The sequence below is a fragment of the Ananas comosus genome, linkage group 7, assembly GCF_001540865.1.
Source record: "Ananas comosus cultivar F153 linkage group 7, ASM154086v1, whole genome shotgun sequence".
NCBI lineage: Eukaryota > Viridiplantae > Streptophyta > Magnoliopsida > Poales > Bromeliaceae > Ananas > Ananas comosus.
Window position 1 is genome coordinate 13,131,502 of NC_033627.1, and position 21,000 is coordinate 13,152,501.

The 21,000-nt window shown below is 34.8% G+C and overlaps 2 protein-coding genes across 3 annotated transcripts; one reads left to right on the forward strand and one right to left on the reverse strand.

Annotated features, from left to right (window-relative positions):
- On the reverse strand, positions 4,897 to 7,182 carry LOC109713522 (dof zinc finger protein DOF3.7-like). Of its 2 annotated transcripts, none has more exons than XM_020237651.1 (2): positions 6,849 to 7,182; positions 4,897 to 6,585 (listed from the first exon to the last, which is right to left on the reverse strand). In XM_020237651.1, exons 1-2 carry the CDS (start codon positions 6,936 to 6,938, stop codon positions 5,611 to 5,613), a joined length of 1,065 nt encoding a protein of 354 aa, XP_020093240.1. In that variant the 5' UTR covers positions 6,939 to 7,182; the 3' UTR covers positions 4,897 to 5,610. The 2 variants fall into 2 exon arrangements, with proteins under 2 accessions (XP_020093240.1, XP_020093241.1); XM_020237652.1 differs by lacking the exon at positions 6,849 to 7,182 and adding an exon at positions 6,697 to 6,829.
- On the forward strand, positions 7,252 to 20,682 carry LOC109713277 (pentatricopeptide repeat-containing protein At5g66520-like). The gene is made up of 3 exons (XM_020237277.1): positions 7,252 to 7,295; positions 18,205 to 20,321; positions 20,431 to 20,682. Exons 1-2 carry the CDS (start codon positions 7,252 to 7,254, stop codon positions 20,174 to 20,176), a joined length of 2,016 nt encoding a protein of 671 aa, XP_020092866.1. The 3' UTR covers positions 20,177 to 20,321; positions 20,431 to 20,682.

Genomic DNA, 21,000 nt, shown 5'->3' on the forward strand with positions numbered 1-21,000 from the left:
ATAAAAAATTTAAATTTATTATCTGAACAAATTTTCTAAATGATGTTAGTAAGTTATTGTCTAATTACACTTATATATAGATGGTAGAAACTGGAAAGACGTAGTTAAGTAGTAATTATTATTACCATGTGTTGGTCTGATATTTTATTGCCCATTTATCTTAACTCCTACAACTAATTGTTTGGTGAATTTAATTTCCATCCTGGTACTCACTTGGTAATCCAAAACCTTTCCTTAAGGAGCTAGATTATGTATCTAAACATTCTTAATTGGAGAAACTAATTAATTTGTTTAATACACTTGTTTTGCCTTTGGAAACTATTTAGTTTTGTTGGACAACTACTTACTGCAAACGTTGTATATTAGTTCTAATCTATCATAGTTTGAGATTAATTAAAATATGTGGGATCGTGTAAGTTAAGAGCCCCCTAATCAGATTGCAACTTGATTTTGTCATATATATATGTAGAATTATGCTACTATACTATCGATAGTATCAAGCGCTTGATGTTATCGAGTTTTCGGTCATTGGATGAAAGGAGGTGCGGTTAGAATGATAGTGGTTTCCAAGGGTTGAGTGGGTGATTAATTGAATAGTATAATCTACCGAGTGAAAATGATCAAAGATAGAAAACTCGATAGTAGCAAGACCTTGGTACTATTGATAGTATAATAGCCGGACTCTCTCTCTATATATATATCTAAGTTATTTTCAGTAAATTTCAAAGAATTTTTAGATTTTAGTTGTTCTGTATAGTATGAGCTATCGAGTTTCTCACTTTCACAAGACCGATGTTTCAGGTGAAACTATATATCATGATCAAATGTGTAAGTTCTTGACTCCTTTGAAATAGGTTTTTTCTTAAAATTTCATCTTCAAATCCTCTCCAATTGTTACCCAAAAGGTTGATCTACTAAGAAATGGATTCAGAAATATATATATACTAACATCGTCACTCAGTTCATGATAGATACATAAGGCATGTGAAATTTAAACCCTTTAAAGATCAAAAGTGGGGATTGAATCCACGACCTTACAGAACAAAATGATTTAGAATTGACTCTGATACCATATTATCAAAAAGATCGATCTAGTAAGAGACAACCACATATCCCAGAATTATACATTAACACTAAAACCCTACAACAATTTGTTTCTGGGCTCTACAAGCGCAAAAGCGCTAGTAGACAAGAAAATTAATCAGAAAATAAAATAGAATTAGTTAATATTTGGTTTCTCTAATGAAAGTTTAGTTTACATAGATGTGAAAAAAAGGAATGATGAATAGCTAACAGAAAGAACATGTTGCAGCAATAGATCGAGAACTCAGAAACTAGAATCAACTCTTTATATGGCCAGTCGCTTGAGTTGATTCCGAAACTCATCCGAGTTAACATTGAGGTTATAAAGCTAAGATTCAGATATATACGCATACATACATGCATGTGTACAAACATACATACATACGTACAAACATACATGTATTTAGCTGCAAATAGATATTGATGTTGCTGAGTATTACTGCTAGTAAATGGCACTCATGCTCAAAATAAATTGCATACGAATAAATAAACCACTAATTAAATGGGCGTGTAAGTCTCAGATTTGGAGCCAATACTCAGCGAGAACTCAAAAGCTCATATCGAAACTTTGAGTTTGCACAGAGCCAAACCATGATAGAATATAAACTCCCGAGTCCGAGCTTATGGCTGGCCATGCGTTGAAATAAAGTCGATTCGAGAATTGCCTCAACGAATTTCAAGTTGACGCTATGAGTTTTCACAATTATGGTATTAAGTCATCATTCACGATCGGTGATAAAGATAACATAGTAACAATGTAGGCAAAAGAAAATAATGCAAAGAACACTTGAGCATCCAAAGATACTTGAACAAGGATTCAATAATGAAAGGTTAAAAGCAGGTGTATAGAGAAGCTATAAACAAGGCAACATTGATTATTGACAGAACAGGTATGATGAACCTAGCTTAAGCTGAAAACGGGGAGCTTAGTAGAGTAGATTTTGACACTAGGGGCATGTTTGGTTTACCTATTTTAGACTATGGAATCGAAATGGAATTCATTGATTCCGATAGTTGCCGTTTGTTTTATAGAAATTGGATTCCGATTTCCATTCCACTCCGGAATGGGAATGGCCAAATCCATTTATGATCCAATCCGGTTTTGAATCCCGGATTGGCTCATTCCAAAGTAAACTGATCAAAATCCTCTTTCACCGACACCTACCTCCTCTCCTTTCATCACTTTCCTCTCTCTTAATCAAAACTCTCTCTCAAAAATTTTAAATTTTCATTCCAATTTCCATTCCAATAATAAACCAAACATTTTTGGATGATTCGTCATTCCATTTTTCATTCCAAAGCAATCCAATTCTATTTCTCATTTCTATTCCAATCATGAACCAAACATGCCCTAGATGTGCTAGTAGAGTAACTAATGTTTATATAGGAGATATTGCCGATTCCAATCTAGTAGCAAAGTTAAAATCTGCTTCGTGATCAATAATGATACCCAGGTTTTGCTAATGACACTAAAACTATGATTGGATTTTCCCATCATTTGCTAATAATATGCTGAGCTCCTGTGTTTTTAAAAGCACAGAAGCATTTGTGCTTGTAATTTTTTAGCCGTCAAATTCGCCTTAAGATCCATGCAGCGTTATTCATGGTATACCCCGTTAAGTTTCCTAGCTATAATAGTGCTGCACAGATATTAAGGCAATCCAACGGTTAAAAAATTACAAGCATGAGTTTTTGTGCTTTTAAAAGCATAGGAGCTCAACTCTTTAGGATATCTATCTTTATTTATAATTTTTTTTGAGTAAAAACTGGAGGAAAAATTACTTTCAGCCAATTTTATTGCAAGCTATATACACATTACATCATACACAGTAAAAAGAGTAAATAGAGGACCAAAACACAGGTTTCTCAACCTGTCGCACATCACAATATATAACATAAATTAGAAGGCCTACGATATAGCTGAAACTAGAAATGAAATAAAATCTTGTGAAAAGCTAGTAATATTCCCATTAGTTCTTTTCCATACAACATTCGAGAAACCAATCATTTTGCAATGGTTAGTAATTACCTATCTTTATTTACAATTAAGCTTCATGGGCACACAATTCTATTTCAAAAGAAGCATATATCACTGGAGAAAAGTAAGGCACAACAAAGAAATTAAGAATCTACTCTAGATTTTTCTCAAAAAAAAGATCTACTCTAGATGAGCTTTAATGATCATGAACATGAGTATGATGTTTAAAATTATCTATGCAAGTTCTCTATGACTTGGTAAAGCATAAACTAGCCATTGAAATCTCTATGATGAGCAATGTACGTGCTTCAAACTTCAAATGAATGAAAACAAACAAGGAAAATAATTTATGTAGATAATGCACCGTGTCCAAAGTTGTGAAGAAACTAATTTTGTCGTTCATAGATGATCTCTTAGTAGGAAACACCATGCATGAAAAACAAAGCCTTAAGAGGTTAGAATACACACTAGCAGAATAATTTGCACTGGATATATAACTACGATAAAAATTAATATATGGCTTTTGGAATAAGTACAAAATTGTGTTACGAAATACACGCAAGCAAATTATCCAAGCTCCTAATTTAACATCAAGTCACAAATTCGTTAATTAATGTAATAACAAATAGAAATATAGCATAAGTGAGAAAAAGTTAATAAATCAAAAAAATGGAAGCACATAGCAAGATGTGTGAAGATATGCTGCATCACTAATTTTACATTAAGAGAAAAATTAATAAGAACTCATCAAAACTCAAAATTGCTCTCAAATTGCAAAGAGATAAAATAACTAATTAACTAATTAAACAATAAAACCTTGAGATACGGAGCCTAAATTTATCTACAAGAAAATTATAATGTTTCTCACCTCTAAATAATTAATAGCAGTGTTTAGTTGATCCCAGTTTATAAATGCATAAATAATTAATGCTAATAAATAAAAGTATAATGTAGATTAATTAATGAACTAGCACTGTTTTTTTGAAGAGGAAAAGTACTAATTAACACATAATTTCTGTATATGCTAGCAGGAGACTTGGGTACCATTTGATCAGTGCCAACCTAAAAACCCCAGTTGCAACCTGACAACAAGAAGGAAAAAAGAAGCTGCTTTATCTCTCCGCATGGTGGTCTCTCCTTAACTTTTCTTCTTGGATGTAGAGCTATTTCTAGTGTGTGTGTGTGTGTGTGTGTGTGTGTGTGTGTGTGTGTGTGTGAGAGAGAGAGAGAGAGAGAGAGAGAGAGAGAAAGAGAGAGAGAGAGAGATTAATAGTTATGTTTTGATGCACCTATTATGCTAATTTGCACACAGATATATATATACATTCTGAAAATAAACATATAATTAAGAAAGAAATAGTATATTGCAAAAGGAAATAAACATACATATATAATAATAATAATAATAATAATAATAATAATAATAATAATAATAATAATTAAGAAAGAAATAGTATTCTGCAAAAGGAAGTAAATAGTTAGGAACAAGAAATTCTTAGAGACTGAAAAAAAAACACATATTAGAAACAGGAAATTACAGAAAATTAAGCAATTCTCAACAGTTCCCACATAGCCAGGTGAAAGACACAAATTAACACAAAAGGAAATAATTAGCCAAAGGAAATTAAGCATGGGTGGTATCTGATAACTTTTCTTCTTGGATGTAGAGCTATTTAGAGAGAGAGAGAGAGAGAGAGAGAGAGAGAGAGAGAGATTAATGGTTATTTTTTGATGTACCAGTACTTGTGCTAATTAGCACACAGATCTATACATATTCTGAGAATAAACATACAAATATATAAAATAATTCAGAAAGAAATGCTATACAGCAAAAGTAAATAAATAGTCAAGAACAAGTAGAGTTCTTGGGGATTGAAAAAAAAAGAAACACCTGTTACAAACAGAAAATTGAGCAATTCTCAACAGTTTCATATAACCAAGGGAAAGACACAAATTAACACTAAACCAACACATTATTTGACACCACAAACTTTCTCCTAATCAACCAAATAAAAGGAAACATAGGAAACAATAAAAAGAAATTATTAGTTCTTTGATAGTTCTACACCAGTAAGATGAGATCCTCTAAAAAACACAAGAATAATAAGACCCAAAATTAAAGCACTTAAAAGAACTAAAAGGATAAACCCCATTATAACTATTATACCATGCTTATATACAACATGGAAATTAACCAACTTACTTCTCCAGCTCCATCACTTCATGCACTTTGTTTTCTTCTTCTCCTTCTTTCTGGTGCAACGAATCATCTGAGACCGAGGGAAATACACGTAAGACACCATTAATGGATCCGAGGTTCCTCTCGGAGCAAACGATCTCCGCGAACGCCACGGCGACTTAAAACAACGCGGCGATACGGAGACCTGCGTTTGCACCCGACATGATCTCTCCGATCCACGAACACGCAAAACACCATAAATTATCTCCGTCTCTATATGTAAAGCAAAACTCAAAAAAAAAAAAGAAGAAGTAAAAAAAAGCAGTGATCAAACGCGATAAAGAATGATACTCCGCTCTATCCAACTGAGCTACAGAAGAGGTGCAATTGATGGTCCGCAGTTAGCGGCATCAGCCCAACTGCTGCCGCCGCCGCCGATTATTCCAGAATTCCAATAAAAATACGGCGAGTCGGTCGGATTTAGGGCAACGTTCGAGGCGCCAAACGATTCGAACGAGCTCTCACACGGCGTTAGCCACTCTACTCTATCATTATTATTACTCGCCGCCGCTGCTGCCGCAGATTCCATCACCTTCTCATTCTTGATGATCCCACCACTCCCGTTCAGCTCGAGGAGCGATGCAATCGAATTCGGCAACAGGGACTGCCCGAGCAACGGGAACTCGGCGGCGAGCCCTGGCTGCTGAATTTGGCCGAGCGGGAACTCATTGCCGCCGCGTAGTTGGTATTCGACATGAGGTTGGAGATCAATCGGAATTTGGGTGGCGGTCGAGCTTTGCAGGTTCGGGATTAAGGGGAGACTCATAGAGGAGGAGGCGGCCGCGAAGAGTAAAGGATTGATGGATACATCGAGATGCGAGAGAGGCGGGAGGAGCGGTACCGGCCCGGGGCCTACTGGGCCGGGGACGGGGACGAGGCCTGTAATTCGGTCGGAACCGCCGGCGACGTGCGAGGATTGCTTTTTAGGGCGCTTGTTCTTCCGGCAGCCGCCGCCGACGGGGACGTTGCGGAGGGTGCCGCCGCGGGTCCAGTAGCGCTTGCAGGCCTTGCAGAAGTGCCGCGGCTGCGAGAGGCTGTAGTTGTTGTAGTAGCAGAATTTCGTGTTCGTCGAATCACACCGCGGGCACTTCAGCGGCGGCGGGGCCGGGGGCGCTGCTGCTGCTGCGGCGGCGCATGATGCGCCCCCTGCAGCCGCCGCTGCAGCTGCGCTGTTACTGGTGGTGGTGACAACGGTGGTGATGGTGGTGGAGGTGCTGATTGAGCGATTATTATTATTGTTATTATTATTATTTCCGGGCATCAGAGCAAGTCTCTCGCCCATGGCCTGCTTTTGTGAAGAGAAAAGAAGAGAAAAGGAAAAAAAAAGTGAATTGAGATCTGAATTGAGAAGAAGAGAGAGAAAAGGAGGATGAATGAAGGGACTGAATAATGGAACCTAGAAGAAGGTTCCCTGCCAATAGCTACACAACAAAAGAGGCATGCACTATTATTGACTTGATATTGATTGAGATAGAGAGAGAGAGAGAGAAATAAGGAGAGAGAGAGAGAGTGTGTGTGTGTGTATGTGAGGGGCATGTGGACTTAAACCTGTGGCCATTGGTTGGTGGAGAGGATGTCCACCACTAGCATCTTCTTCTTCTTCTTCTTCTCCTTCTCTTCCTCTACATTGCAGAGCATTTTCCTATACAAGGGAATTTTGAATTTTGGAGTGGTGAGTGAGATGTGGATGAGAGGGATGGGTGTGGACGGGATATATGCAGAGTGTGGGGCCCTCGTAGCTACGTTTTGCAAGAAGACACACTGTTAGTACATGGATTTGTACATGCAACTGGTGATCTGAGGAGGTGTTGGTACATGTAATGTAATAACTAGCTAGTAAGAGGAGAGTGCTTCAATTGTAGGTTGTGTGGTATATTATATATAGATAATTTGAGAGAGAGAGAGAGAGAGAGAGAGATAGAGAGTTGCACTTGTATATATATATCATAATATGGTTGAGGTTCCCAAGGGGGCTATTAGTCCTGGTGAAAGCAGGTCACACCACTCTACCTTAAAAGAAAGAAATTCCTCATTGGAAAGCGACAATACCCACCATGTGGGGCTTCATAGAGAGAGCTAGAGGGTCTTTGGGTTTTGAGTAGGGAGAGGGAGGAGGAGAAATTGTTGCATGGGCTTGGTTCACCACACATCAGTCGTACGTAGACTCTTGTACACCGCTTAAGGTCGACGTACGCCACACGAATCCCGCATTTTCTTGCTTACGCGTATAGAACTTGAACTCAAGACCTATTATTCGGGGTGGAGGATAATAACTAACTACTAGCGTGATACGAACTTTTGATATTTTTATTTGAATAGTACTACCACGAAAAGTACCCGCGTTAAGAACGGCACTAAATTGGAACTTCTATTTTAATTTTTGAAATCTAATTCTCAGAGCATCAACATTTTTTATTTGCCGAACACTTTAGTAAAAAGTAGTAGCAAATGAAAGTATAGTAAAACAAAGAAATACTCAGAATCATCTGTTGATTGATCTACAACCTTTCGTTGAAATATGTTATCATCAAATAGCTCGATCGATCGATCGATGAACTTGCTAGCGAATACAAATGACGTGGTGGACGTGGTCCATGCCATAATAGTTCCTCATGAGAAAGGTATCGTGCTCCACACTTGTGATGACACTTGCTCTGCAATATTAGATACCTGTTAGTTATGGCGCAGGCGTGCCACTGCTTTAGGAGGACAATTTACGCCCACTCCCATGTGGGCAACTCATCTCCTCCTCCCACACAAAACACACCCACTCTCTCTCTCTCTCTCTCTCTCTCTCTCTCTCTCTCTCTAAAACACACACACTCTCCCTCTCAACTAGAGAGAGAGTATAATAAAGAACAATGTGGGAAATTAAAGTAGTTAGTAATCACGTTAAGAGGAATTAAGAGAGAGAGAGAGAGAGAGATGGATTTTGTAGTGGCCCGAGGGATCTGCAATGCGGCCCACAATTATTCGCCCTTCCTCGCCTCAAATTAAAGCAATCCCCTACCGACAACGTTGTTTAATACATCCTAGGAGCGGAGGAGCGCGCCTTTTTAATTTAATTTAATTTTTTTGAATTTGAGACATCATTTATAAAAAAAAAAAGATAATTATTTATATACGTGTCAAAAACTTCTGAAATATTTTTTAGATGTTTTTATTTTTCTAAATATATGCTGTATATTTTTTTCGTTATTAAAAAATAACTCAGGTTAATATCCGTTAAATCATTTTAAATTAAATTTCTATCAGAATTAAAAAGAAAGCCAAGGACTTAAAATATGTCTTCTTAAAAAATTTTCAGAGATAACGACTGTTTTAAATGGGTACGTTTTATATTAATTTTTTATGTGAAATAAATAAGAAAGTTCAAAATTTTTTAGAAAATTCCTACTATATAACAGTTTGGATGCATCCGTCATTTTGTGAATAAAGAATTTCTAAAATTTCTACCACTCAATAACTAGGTATTATAATGACCAGTTGAATCATTAGCTATATATTATTTGATAATAATCAGAACACAACTTAGGTTAATTATTGTTAATTTGAGTATGAAATGAATAAAAGGAAAGTATACATGGGCTGCTGTAGGAGGAGAGTTTACTAAAAGAGAGTAAGGAACAGGAGACTCGCTGGTCAAATCCGAGTGGAGCGTGGTAGGTCCCACCACCCCACCCACCGCCACTATCTGTGGAGAGAGACACCCATTGGATTGACCCATATACAGTTTCTGAAATAATAATAATAATAATAATAATAATAATAATGGTTAATTAATTACTCTTTTAATTTTTAAAATTAATGATTAAATTCTATAGTATAATTTGCTCGACTGAATGCTGATGTAGTAACTAAATTGAAATTGTGAAGCCTAATTTTAATAATTTAAAAAAATTAAGTTAAAACATATAATAATAAATTAAAATTGAAGAACCAGAGTACCATACCATACGTCAAATTAATTAGCCTAAAAAATGATTTAGCGATAATAATAATAATAGTAAGAGTACATAAAATAAAGAGTTAATTTTATACAGGTCTCTAGAAATATAATAAATGATAAATATATTCTTACAAAGTTTAACTTTTATATATTGTCCCTACAAAAGTCCCAATATTTTCAAATATGTCATTGTCATTAAAATCCGTTAAAAAAATTTAGTTAACCATAGGTTAAATATTTAATCCTAGATTATTTTTGACAATTTTATTCTTCTTATATTATACTGTTATGATTTTTGGAGGAAAATATTTGTGACGGTAAAATTAAAAGTAGAAACAGTTTTCTAACGGTTCTCTAACAATAACAAACTAGAGAGACATATTTAAAAATATTAGAATTTTTATAGGAACAACATATAAAAATTAAATTTTATAGAGATATATTTATCATTACTATATTTACAGGACCTATATTTGCATGCAGGGACCTATATGCTAAAATAAAAAGAGTATAACCTCTGTTGCACGTTAAGCTAGCTTTGCGACGAGGAAAGAGAATGTCCACATATATATATATATAGAGAGAGAGAGAGAGAGATAGAGAGAGAGGAATCGAGGTTACCCACCAAGGGTTGAATACTATAAATATTCCACGCGACACAAGGCAACGACAAAGATCTCACTGCCCCGTTCGCTTATTCTATTCCTTTCAATTCCACTGATCTACACTATTTTAATTAATCTCTGGTGCATTCGTATGATACTATGCAGGAGAACAAAAATATATACAAGCCGCGTTGAGGACCAGCGGGACGTGTACACATGAACATCAATCACCTTTGTTTCTTTTCCTTTTTTTTTTTTGGTTAATTACATACAGCTCCGTGTAAATATATCGAATAATAGATATATATTCCTATAAAGTTCAACTTGTTATGTTTATTTCTCCGAAAATTTTAATATTTTCAAATATAGCCCCACTATAAGGATCAGTTTGAAAAATTTAGCTAACTATAAGTAAAATACTTAATCATGATTAGTGAATGAGGTAAATTGACATTTTTATTCCTCTTATATTATTTGTGATGGTAGAAAGAAAGAAGATGATCGTCGAGAATTTTTGGAAGGGTATTTCTGTATAATTCTAACAGTTGAAATTTTTAGAAGAATATATCTTTGTGATGACAAAAATACCATTTCACTTATCTTTTATATAAACAGTATTCTAACAATAATAAACCAGAGAGTCAAATATGAATATTACTGGAATTTTGTAGGGATAAATATAAAAAGTTGAACTTTGTAGGAATATATTTGCTATTCGATCTTTTTAAAAGAAGTTGTATAACATTAACCCTTTTTTTATGCTTGGAAAGTTAATATTAAGAGAGTTGGTTGAGAAATTGATGGTTGATATTTAATATTTCAAGTTTATAGTTTGGTTATTTTATATTTCTAGCTAATTTTATTTTTGAATAAAAAAGAATGAAATGGATAGCTTGTTATTAAAAAAATGTAAGTTTTCATTTATTTATTGTGTCCTCAAACTATAAAACGCATTATAATTTGGTCTCAGATTACAATTTATTATAATTTTGACTCAAATTTTTTAAATTATTATAATCGAGTCGCACATTTTAATTAAATTGATTGAAAAGTAATGTATGGATATGCGATAGAATTGTGACAATATTATAATTAATGAGATAGTAATAATTAAGATGCTACACATCAGTATTCAATCAACAAAATTAGGATGTGAATTTAATCACAACAATCTTCAATTTATTAAAGTGAAGCTGTATAATTAAAATTTTTTATAATTTTTTTAGTTCACCTATTAGTATTTATGTCTGTCTCATGGCACCATAGGTGGGGCATGGGATTCACTATTGCATTGGTTCCAATAATAGCAAAGCTATGTATATATATCCCACTATAGTGACAATCATATAGACAAAACTTGAGATCCAAAGTTGTACAATATAGAGAGCAAATTAAAACTTTACAAGTAAGGGTACATATTTATTAGGTTAAAGAAAAGTACATAGACCTCTTGGGTGGGGTCGAGCCCCGTGACTCTCATTTGTGTATGTCAAATTGCCTTGTTATTGCAAACCACCTAACACTATGGACCCCTCGAAAAAAAAATAAAAATAAAAAAATTAAAGGAGAAGTGTATAGAAATATTTTTCTTTTTATTTTCTGATAAGATTGTAAAAATAAATATTTTAATTGAACTAATAGATTTGTGCGACGTATTATGATCACTTGTGAAAATAATCAAAATATTTTCTATCTTATTTTTACAATCCCAATAAAGTCTAAGGAGGAAGAGAAAGTAAATTCCGACACGAAGGTACATCTCAAACAAAGAGATAGTTTTATATATATATTGTACGCTAGGATTTATGCTATTTTATTTGTCCCACATAATAATTATGAAGAATATGAATTAATTAAATACAATGGTTCATTATCAGTGATTGGCCCTATGCCAGTCCATTCAATCAAACCCACTAAATGAAGTTTCTCAGAAAAAAAAAAGCATATTATTTACTTCGATTATGCTAAATTTTGAAACCACAGAATCACTTTGCATATTGCTGGTGAGTCAAGGTTGCTATATTATAGCTCCATAGTTATGAGATTATAAAAATCAAATTACTAGTTAGTTTGATAACAACATTGACACGATCAGTAATACTCAAGAGGATCTTACGATATCGATGTAGCTTGATCTAATTAATAATGTAATTTCTTTCGTATACGATCAGCCTCAGTTGATGACTCATTTGGTCTTCTAGTTTGTTGACTAATTAAGCCTAACTAATGCTTGTGTACTCTTTTTGTCTCTATAGTAAACCGGGGTCTCAAAATCCACATCTTTTCCACATAGTTCCCTATCATTGTATCAATTGAGTGATTTTTGCTATTGACATAACTAAAATATGTATTAAATTCAATCATTATACGCATAATAAATCATTATATGAAAATTTACATTTTTTTATTCTTTATATGTTAATGACTACGTACTTATTGCGTTCTTTATATTTATTGCAATTAATTATATATGTTTGGCCAAATGTTTTTTGTCGACGAAAATCATTACCTTCTTTGGTGAAATTTTTTGTCTTTTTAATTTTACTATCCACAAGACACTCTTGATCAAATGTACATTACATATAGATAAGTGTTTACGCAAGGAGCACGTCGAAGTTTTCTACTTTTAGTAAGGTCTAAGAGACCTTATAAGTATTTAACCACGTAAGTATACCATAGGCTAGTCACATACATTTTTGTTCTTTGCGCGGAAAAAATGGTCTCAATAAAAAACAAATTAATTTTGTCTCTTTACATGATGAACTATTGTACCTAATCCACACTTTCTCTCTAATGCTTTATGTATCTTTGTGATCATATATATGTATAGTTGGAAATTCGCAACTACATTAGTACCAAATCTACGTTACACAAGTCAATGAAAGATTACATCACGAGGAAGGACCACTACTAATATCAAGTCAACATAGTGTGAGATGAAATAATAAAGGTTGTTAGCTACATATTGACTTGATTTTTGAACTACATTTGAGGGTAAAATGAGTCGGCTCTTTTGCATTAGGTAGGAATTGACATTTCCTTGCTATTAGGTTAGGAAAGTGTGCTTTACATCGTCTAAAAAAGGCCTCGCTATATATAAGTTGCTGATGTGTTGCTAAATTTATGTGATATCTTATAGTTATACTGCGAGTATGATTAATGAACTAAAGCATTTTACATATGTGTGTTACTATATATATATATCAACAGCTCATGAAAAATGATATATATTTTGGAAAATCGATAGGGGTACTCATTTGTTTATATCCCCCCATAAATCAAGGTTGTTCATTGTTGAGAGTTATTGTCCAAATGCGCATTAATTATACAAAAAGAGTACAAGTAGGATCATTTTATGTCATAAATTAAACTGGCTCTTGCATCCTTGAAATCAGTTTAATAAGCATCCTTTTTTAATAATTAAATTTTTGGGGACAAAAGGCTAAATCCTCTTCTAAATTTCCGCAAATTAGTACGACCAGTAGGCCTAAACTAATTCTGTGTTCAATTCATTAAATATATATAATACTTGTGGGAAGAGCACACTGTTTGTAGACAAAGAATACGATGCAAAAAATATTTCATTTACTGTGGAAGTGATAATTAATTAACATGTAACATAAATCACAATAGTTTGATTAATATATAATTTTAGCAGTTTAGTAGAAAATAGAAAAGAATATTTTTATATGCTTCTACTGATCAATTTCTTTTGGCCCAATCATATTAGGGTGATCTTCTAGGTGCAAACAATGCAAATTGATACTATTTTATGGCCACTGTTGAGTAATAAAATTAATCTCAAGCATTAGGAGGGCCTATATATATACATATACTTTTGTAAAAATTAATAATTAATTAAGGACAAGAATATAGAGTGTACTACTATAGTTATTATTATAATATAATTAATGGAGTGAAATAATGTACAACCCAAATAATTAATGAACAAGTCCTCATGTTTCATGGTACATTCATGTTGTTCATTATATTATGCATGATGAATGCATCAACTAACCACTAGAACCCCTCTCATGTGGCTCCATCCACCCACTAGGGTTTGGTCGTCGTGGTATTGTACTGATCATTCCAACACCACCCCCCACCACCACCCCATGTAGCTCCCACTAATTTCCACCCCCAACATATATATGACACTTTTGGACCACACCTCTCTCTCTCTCTCTCTCTCTCTCTCTCTCTCTCTCTCTCTCAATATCTTCTCTGAGTCATATATACATGTAGAAATTAAAAGTTTTGTTTTCGCTCTTTTGTGCAATGCATAAATATGTGAACGTTACTGGTACAAGACTATTGATGGGTCATTTTTAATAAAATCGATTATTTGGATAAAATGGTATCAGAGTCTCTAAAATCAGTCCCTAAAGCCTCTATGTTCTGAGAAGTTCTTGGTTTAGTTGTAATATATATATCTGTCATTACCTCCTCTTACAGTGTACATGGGATTGTTGATCGATCACTTGATTTTTATCATGCACATGAGCCTAGTGCATAGAAGATTCTCTCTCTCTTTCTCTCAAAATTTCTCTGAGAGAGATATACATGTAGAAATTAAAAGTTTTACTTTCGTACTTTCATATAAGATCGAGATATATAATTAGATGTTAGTTCAAATTATTTATGGATTATGTTTTAATAGGATTAATTTCATACAGATCCTTGCAAATATAATAAATAATAAATATATTTTTATAAAGTTCAACTTTCATATGTGCTCACTACAACAAAAACGATCTATAGCGACACTTTTAAATGTAGGTACATGTCAAAAAAGTACTGCTAGCTAAAATTACCGACACTTTTAAAAAGTGTTGCTATATGTGGGGTCGCTAGGTATATAGTGACAGTTAAAGAGTGTCACTATAATCTGAAAAAGTGTTGCTAATTTACCAACACTTATTTAAGCATTTAACAACCGCCTAAACTCTATCTCGTTGGCTGCGGTGGCGGAGGAGGACGACAGGAAAAGCTCTTCGTCTAGAATTTCAGTGGATTGAGTGAAGAGAGAAGAAAAGATGGTAATTGATTTTTCTTTTTTTTTTTTCTTTTCAGTTTGTAATCGGGCCAAATGAACTGTGTGTGTTGGGTTGAGTAGAGTAATCTTTTATTTTTTATTGGATTGGGCTTTATATTTAGGCATCAGTAGATATTTTTTTAAATTTTAGCATAAATAGGACACTTTCTCAAAAGTGTCCCAAACATGTGTCCCTATAACCTAATTCTGTTGTAGTGGCTTCCACAAAAAATTCTCTCTCTCTATCTCTCAGGCCACCCGCATGCCATTTTCAAGTCCAATTATGTTATCTCTAATGGGACCACGGAATAAATGTTTGCGTAGCATATTATTTTGTATTGCATATTGTATTGCTCTCAACATTATCATAAGAGGAAGTACAACCAATATCTATAGTTCTCTTTAGGTGAGGAGTAGATGAATCTTTCTTCGCTACCACCTCGGCATAAATATTCAAAACATGCAGCATTTAGCATATTTATCTATTCGCACTATCGACATCCGAAATGCTCCATTGTTAGGTATGAAATAGTGTGGAGATTTTGTTCTTACTATCTAAGATATGAACTTCCGCGTGAAATCTTTAATTTGTGTGCTTTAGTTTATAGTCAATGTCGTGGAATAAATGGATTTGACATGCATGGAATAAGAAGAAGAATATTTGTCAAAGGTTATGTATTATTGATAGAAGGCATCTTGACTCTGTGACAGTCTCTATTCATTCATTTCTTTTCTTCGTAATTTCACCAAATATAAAATGACTTAAGAAGGGGTTTGGTTGTCATGTTAATTTATTGTTTTTTTCCTAGATTAATACTGTAGTTCTATATGTTGACATCTGAGTGCCTAACCTACACTATTCGAATCAATTAAACTATACTATTGAAAAAAAAAAAAATATATATATATATATATATATATATTAGAAATAATGTTCTTTGATAACTTTTTGAAAATAATTAACCGTTGTTTCATGTAAGTTATAAAATGATATGTACATACGTGTGAGGTCTTAAGCTCAAGTCCCGACAGATATTTAGCTTTCATTCAAATTTATTCCTTTTAATTCAAATTCAAACCTTGGACCGACCAAAAAATCTTAAGTCCAGATATAAAGGAAAGCATTGAATATATAATATATAAGTTAGAAACAATAGCATTCTCTGGCTCATACATATGTATAAGTATATTATGCATAATTAAACTGTGGTCATATGCCTAGGGAAATGTGCAAACCAAATTAGATGTGGCCCCATATATGTTTGTTACCTTTTTCTATTTCCCTCTTCATTGTTTTAATCAAAGGAATCCATCACCTACTTGTGATTTCTCCATCACATGCCTTGTCGAATTTTTTATATGAATTAATAAATATAATGGATAGTGGGGTATTAAAATATGGTTTTTTTAGAAGGAAATTAAGAACTATGAAGAATGTGAATACTCTAATATGAAAGTAGGGTTTTAGAAGCTAATTGGGATTTGGTTTTTACCATTTTCGAGGATCCCTTCAAAGTGAAGGATGCTTCTTTATTTTATAGGTTATTTGTCTAAGTTGAGAATACTATAGGTTCTTTTTCATTTCAATTTTTTTTTTTTTTTTGCCTCTTTTTATATAAGCCATAGAGTCAAAGATCTCATTTGCATGTAACTTTTCAAAGTATGAAATTTGGAGGAAATTTTTGTAGAGGAATGTTTGCTAGAGAAGTTATTGGGTGGCTTTATTAGGCTAGCATATATATATGTTATGGGAAAACTATACATTTCATTTTTTTTTGTACTTGAATAGTTGAGCAAGCATTTGTGAAATTACTTACAGATCACACATTGTACTTATACAGTAGTTTTGTTAATTCTTCTTTTAGGTAGCTCTAATTAATTAGTGCTTCTCCGTATGCTGCAGTTAGGCGCTAAACAAACCCTTTTAATTCTCGAATATGAGAATAAATGCGTCTTCCAATCTTGTTAATTAATGAATAATGAGACTCCTTTTGTTTTGTTTTGTTTTTTTTTTTTTTTCTCAATTCTCTTTTTAAGCTAACAAGGAACAGCAAAAGAAAAGGATAAAGGATGCTAATGGGCCGAGTTTGGGCTTGTTCCATTTTAAGCCTAATCTAAGTATTAGGGGTCCACTGGAGGAAAAATTCTAGAATGCAGTAGGTATATTAGTGACGTGGTGTAACAAATCAATCAAAAATCTCCTTCTAGAAATATATGTCACATCATGATTATAAAAAAGTATTTTTATTGTACTTTTGTTTGAAAAGAAGAAAGATGATTGGCTTGTTATTGATGACGTGGTGCAAGTGTGATAGTGTAGAATTTCTCCTACTGGAGAGCACAAAAAAGCGTAAAATACATTATGGTTCTTACCTTGTGCTGGACAGGGTCTTGGACCAGTTCAACAACATGGCATAGATAATGTAGAGATTTTTAATTAGTTAATGCACACAGTATAATATATTATATATAAATATAAATACGGTAATATATTGACGATTCATATGAAATCCGTCATTTGTAACCGAGATTTATATAAATATAAGGTAGTACGGCAACATATTGCATTGTTTTATCGTTTGTTCTCTATTTCATTTTATATTTCAAATTACAATTTTTTACTTAGAAATCAAATTATCTAATTGAAAGTATCAGATGAAGGCTTTGTTTGGATATCAAAATAAATTATTCGATGATAATTTATTCTGTATGAAAATTTTCTTTTGTAATTAATAAATAGGGGTTCGAGTTTTGCTCTTTAAAAGATTTTCGTCTGCTTTATTTGATAGAATGCCATATTTCACTTATAAAATAAATTGTATTATTTCAAAAAATGAATTGAAATCCAAGTATGCTATTCTCTTATTAACATTTGACTATACTGTTAGGTATCGTTTGGTTCGGGGATAAGCAAAAAGTGGTTATTCTAGAGATAGGTATAAATTGAGGTATAAGCGGGGATTAGATCAATTTTGCGTTTGGATGAAAATTAGGTTATTCATGAGAATAAGAAAAATAGCGTTTGGTTAGGTAAGATGGAATAAGAAGAATAGTGGATAGTTATAAATAAAAAATAATGATATTACCCTCTCATTATATTTGAATTTAAATTTAAAATTTAAATATTTTAAATTTTAAAATTTAAATTTAAATTTATAATTTTAAGTCTCAAATTTAAAAATTTAAAGTTACAAATATAAAATATCAAATTTAAAATTATTATTTACAGGGAATAAAAAATTTTGAAGTTTGAATATCTTTTGAAAATGAAAATGCTCCATTTTATCAAACTATATAAATCGATAACCTTTCCAGGTTTTTACCTCCTCAATTCAAAATTCCAACACCAGCATGGCTTCATCACCATCCTCATCCCTCTCCCCATTCCTCCTCCAAACCCTCTCCACCAAGCCCTAACCCTCCCCCATGGCTCCCACCACCACACCACCCACCTCTCCTCCGCCACCTCCTCCTCTCCTCCTCCTCCTCCTCCTCCTCCGCCATGGGCGACCTCCGCCAACTCCACGCCCACGCCGTCGTCTCCGGGGCCATGGGCGACCCCTCCGTCGCCTCGCGCCTCATCTCCCTCGCCGCGGACGCCTCACTCCCCTACGCCCTCTCCATCCTCGCACAAACCCCCTCCCCCGACCCCTTCGCCCTCAACGCCCTCCTCCGCGCCCACGCCCTTCGCCCCGACCCCTTCGGCGCCCTCCGCTTCTACGCCGACGCTCTCCGATCCCCCGCCGCCGCCGAATTCTCCTTCCCCAACCCGCGCACCTTCCCCATTATCCTAAAGGCGTGCTCTTTGGCCCCGGCGCTGCGATTCGGCGAAATGGTGCATGCCCAGGTGGTCAAAGTGGGCTTGGGATCTGCGGCTTCAGTACAAAACTTCTTGGTCTATATGTATGCTTCTTGCGGTCGTATAGAGTTGGCGAGGATCGCCTTTGATGCGATTTCGGAGCTCAATGCGGCCTCGATGAACATGATGCTGGATGCGTATGTGAAGTGCGGGCATTTGGGCGATGCGCGGAAGGTGTTCGATGAAATGCCTGAGAGAGATGTTTTGTGTTGGAGTGTGTTGATTAATGGGTATGTTCAGGATAGTCATTTTAAAGAGGGTTTGGTTTTGTTTAGAGCGATGTTGGGGGAGAATAAAGAGCCCAATGAAAGCATATTGGTGAACGTACTCTCCGCGTGCGCTCATTTAGGGGCGATCGAGCAGGGGATGTGGGTCGAAGGGTATGTTAAAAAGAAGAGCATAAGGCTCAGTGTTCGCTTAGGTACTGCGCTTCTCGACATGTATTTAAAGTGTGGTTGTGTAGAAAAGGCTTTCGAAGTATTTAGGACCATGGAGGAGAGAAATGTGACCACTTGGAGCGCGATGATCGGAGGGCTTGCGGTTAATGGTCACGCTAAAGATGCTTTGGGTTTATTCTCGCAAATGGAGTTCGATGGAATAATACCAAATGAAGTAACATTTGTTGGTGTCTTGAATTCTTGTAGCCATTCCGGGCTAGTCGAAGAAGGAGAAAAGTACTTCAATTCTATGACATCATTGTATGGAATCAAACCAAATATTCACCATTATTGTTGTTTAGTTGATCTTTACGGTCGAGCTGGGTTATTAGATAAAGCAGAGAAAGTGATTAAGAAGACGCCGATGAAGGCCAATAGCGCGGTTTGGGGAGCTCTACTCAATTCATGCAAGATTCACGGGAATGCCGTGTTAGGCGAACGAGTAGGAAAGAAGCTTCTTGAACTGGATCCGACAAACAGTGGGAGGTATGTGCTGCTATCAAATATATATGCAGTAAATGGAAGATGGGAAGATGTAGCAGAGTTAAGGAGATTGATGAAGGAAAGAGGGGTAAATAAAACACCAGGGAGTAGCTTTATAGACCTAAGAGGTAGTGTTCACGAGTTCATTGCGGGAGATAAAATTCACCCTCGTAGAAGAGAGATATACGCAATGGTGGATGAAATGGGGAGAAAGCTACGAGCGGCGGGGTACCGACCCAACACCGACCAAGTGTTGATTGATATGCATGAGGAAGAGAAGGGCACCTCACTTCTCCACCACAGCGAGAAATTGGCTCTTGCCTTTGGGTTGATATGTAGCGATCTGGGTTCTGTAATCAGGATTACAAAGAACCTTCGTGTTTGTGACGATTGCCACGAGGCGATGAAGTTGGTATCGAGGGTATGCAAGCGAGAAATTGTTGTGAGGGACCGATGCCGGTTCCACCATTTTAGGGATGGTGCTTGTTCTTGCAAAGATTATTGGTGATTTTAGGTGGAGTTGCATCATGACGAGAGGAATTGATCTTTCGAGAGCTTGGATCATTTGGTGTTCTAATTGTGTATGAACTGATTATCCAATGACTAGAAAGATTGCTCACCAACATAGAACGCAAATAACCATGATTACCGAGGTAATGAGTATGAGAAAGAGTTGTTAAGTTGCTTCCTGATTCCTAAATTGTTTTTCGTTTAATTGAGCTCTGATAATTGACAAATATCTGTAATTCATCTGTTTGGCAGATTACCAAGCCAATATATTGGGGAACTCTGAGCTGATAAAGAGAAGCTATTTAGAAATGGGTGCTGAGAATCACCACAACCTAAGGTTTGTCTAAATGAACAGGTTATTGTGAGTAAAATTTCCTTTTTTTTTGTTGTTGTTATTGTTGTGATATTTCTGAATATTTAGTTTGCTTGCTTTGCAATTACTTTAAGTGAACCAAAGGCTACTATAATATATTTACCTACATAATAACTGCATAGTCCAAACAATCTTCCTTGCCTCCTAAAATTCTTAAGATTGAAGTGTAGAGGATGGTATATTTCCAAGAAATATATCACATTTCAGGCTCTCACTTCTGGTATTAATCTTACACTATCTGTCACTATAAGATAGTTCCCAGGCACTTCAAGATCAGTAGTTCTCTCTATTTACTAAATGGATAGATATTCAGTTAAACAGATAGAACTTGGAAGAAATATCGACAAATGAAGAACAGAACAAAGATAAGATGCTTTGGGTTCAACCCAAAAACTTGTTACTGGGAGGCTTATTTTATGGGGAAAAAAAAGGACAAAGTTAACACAAAT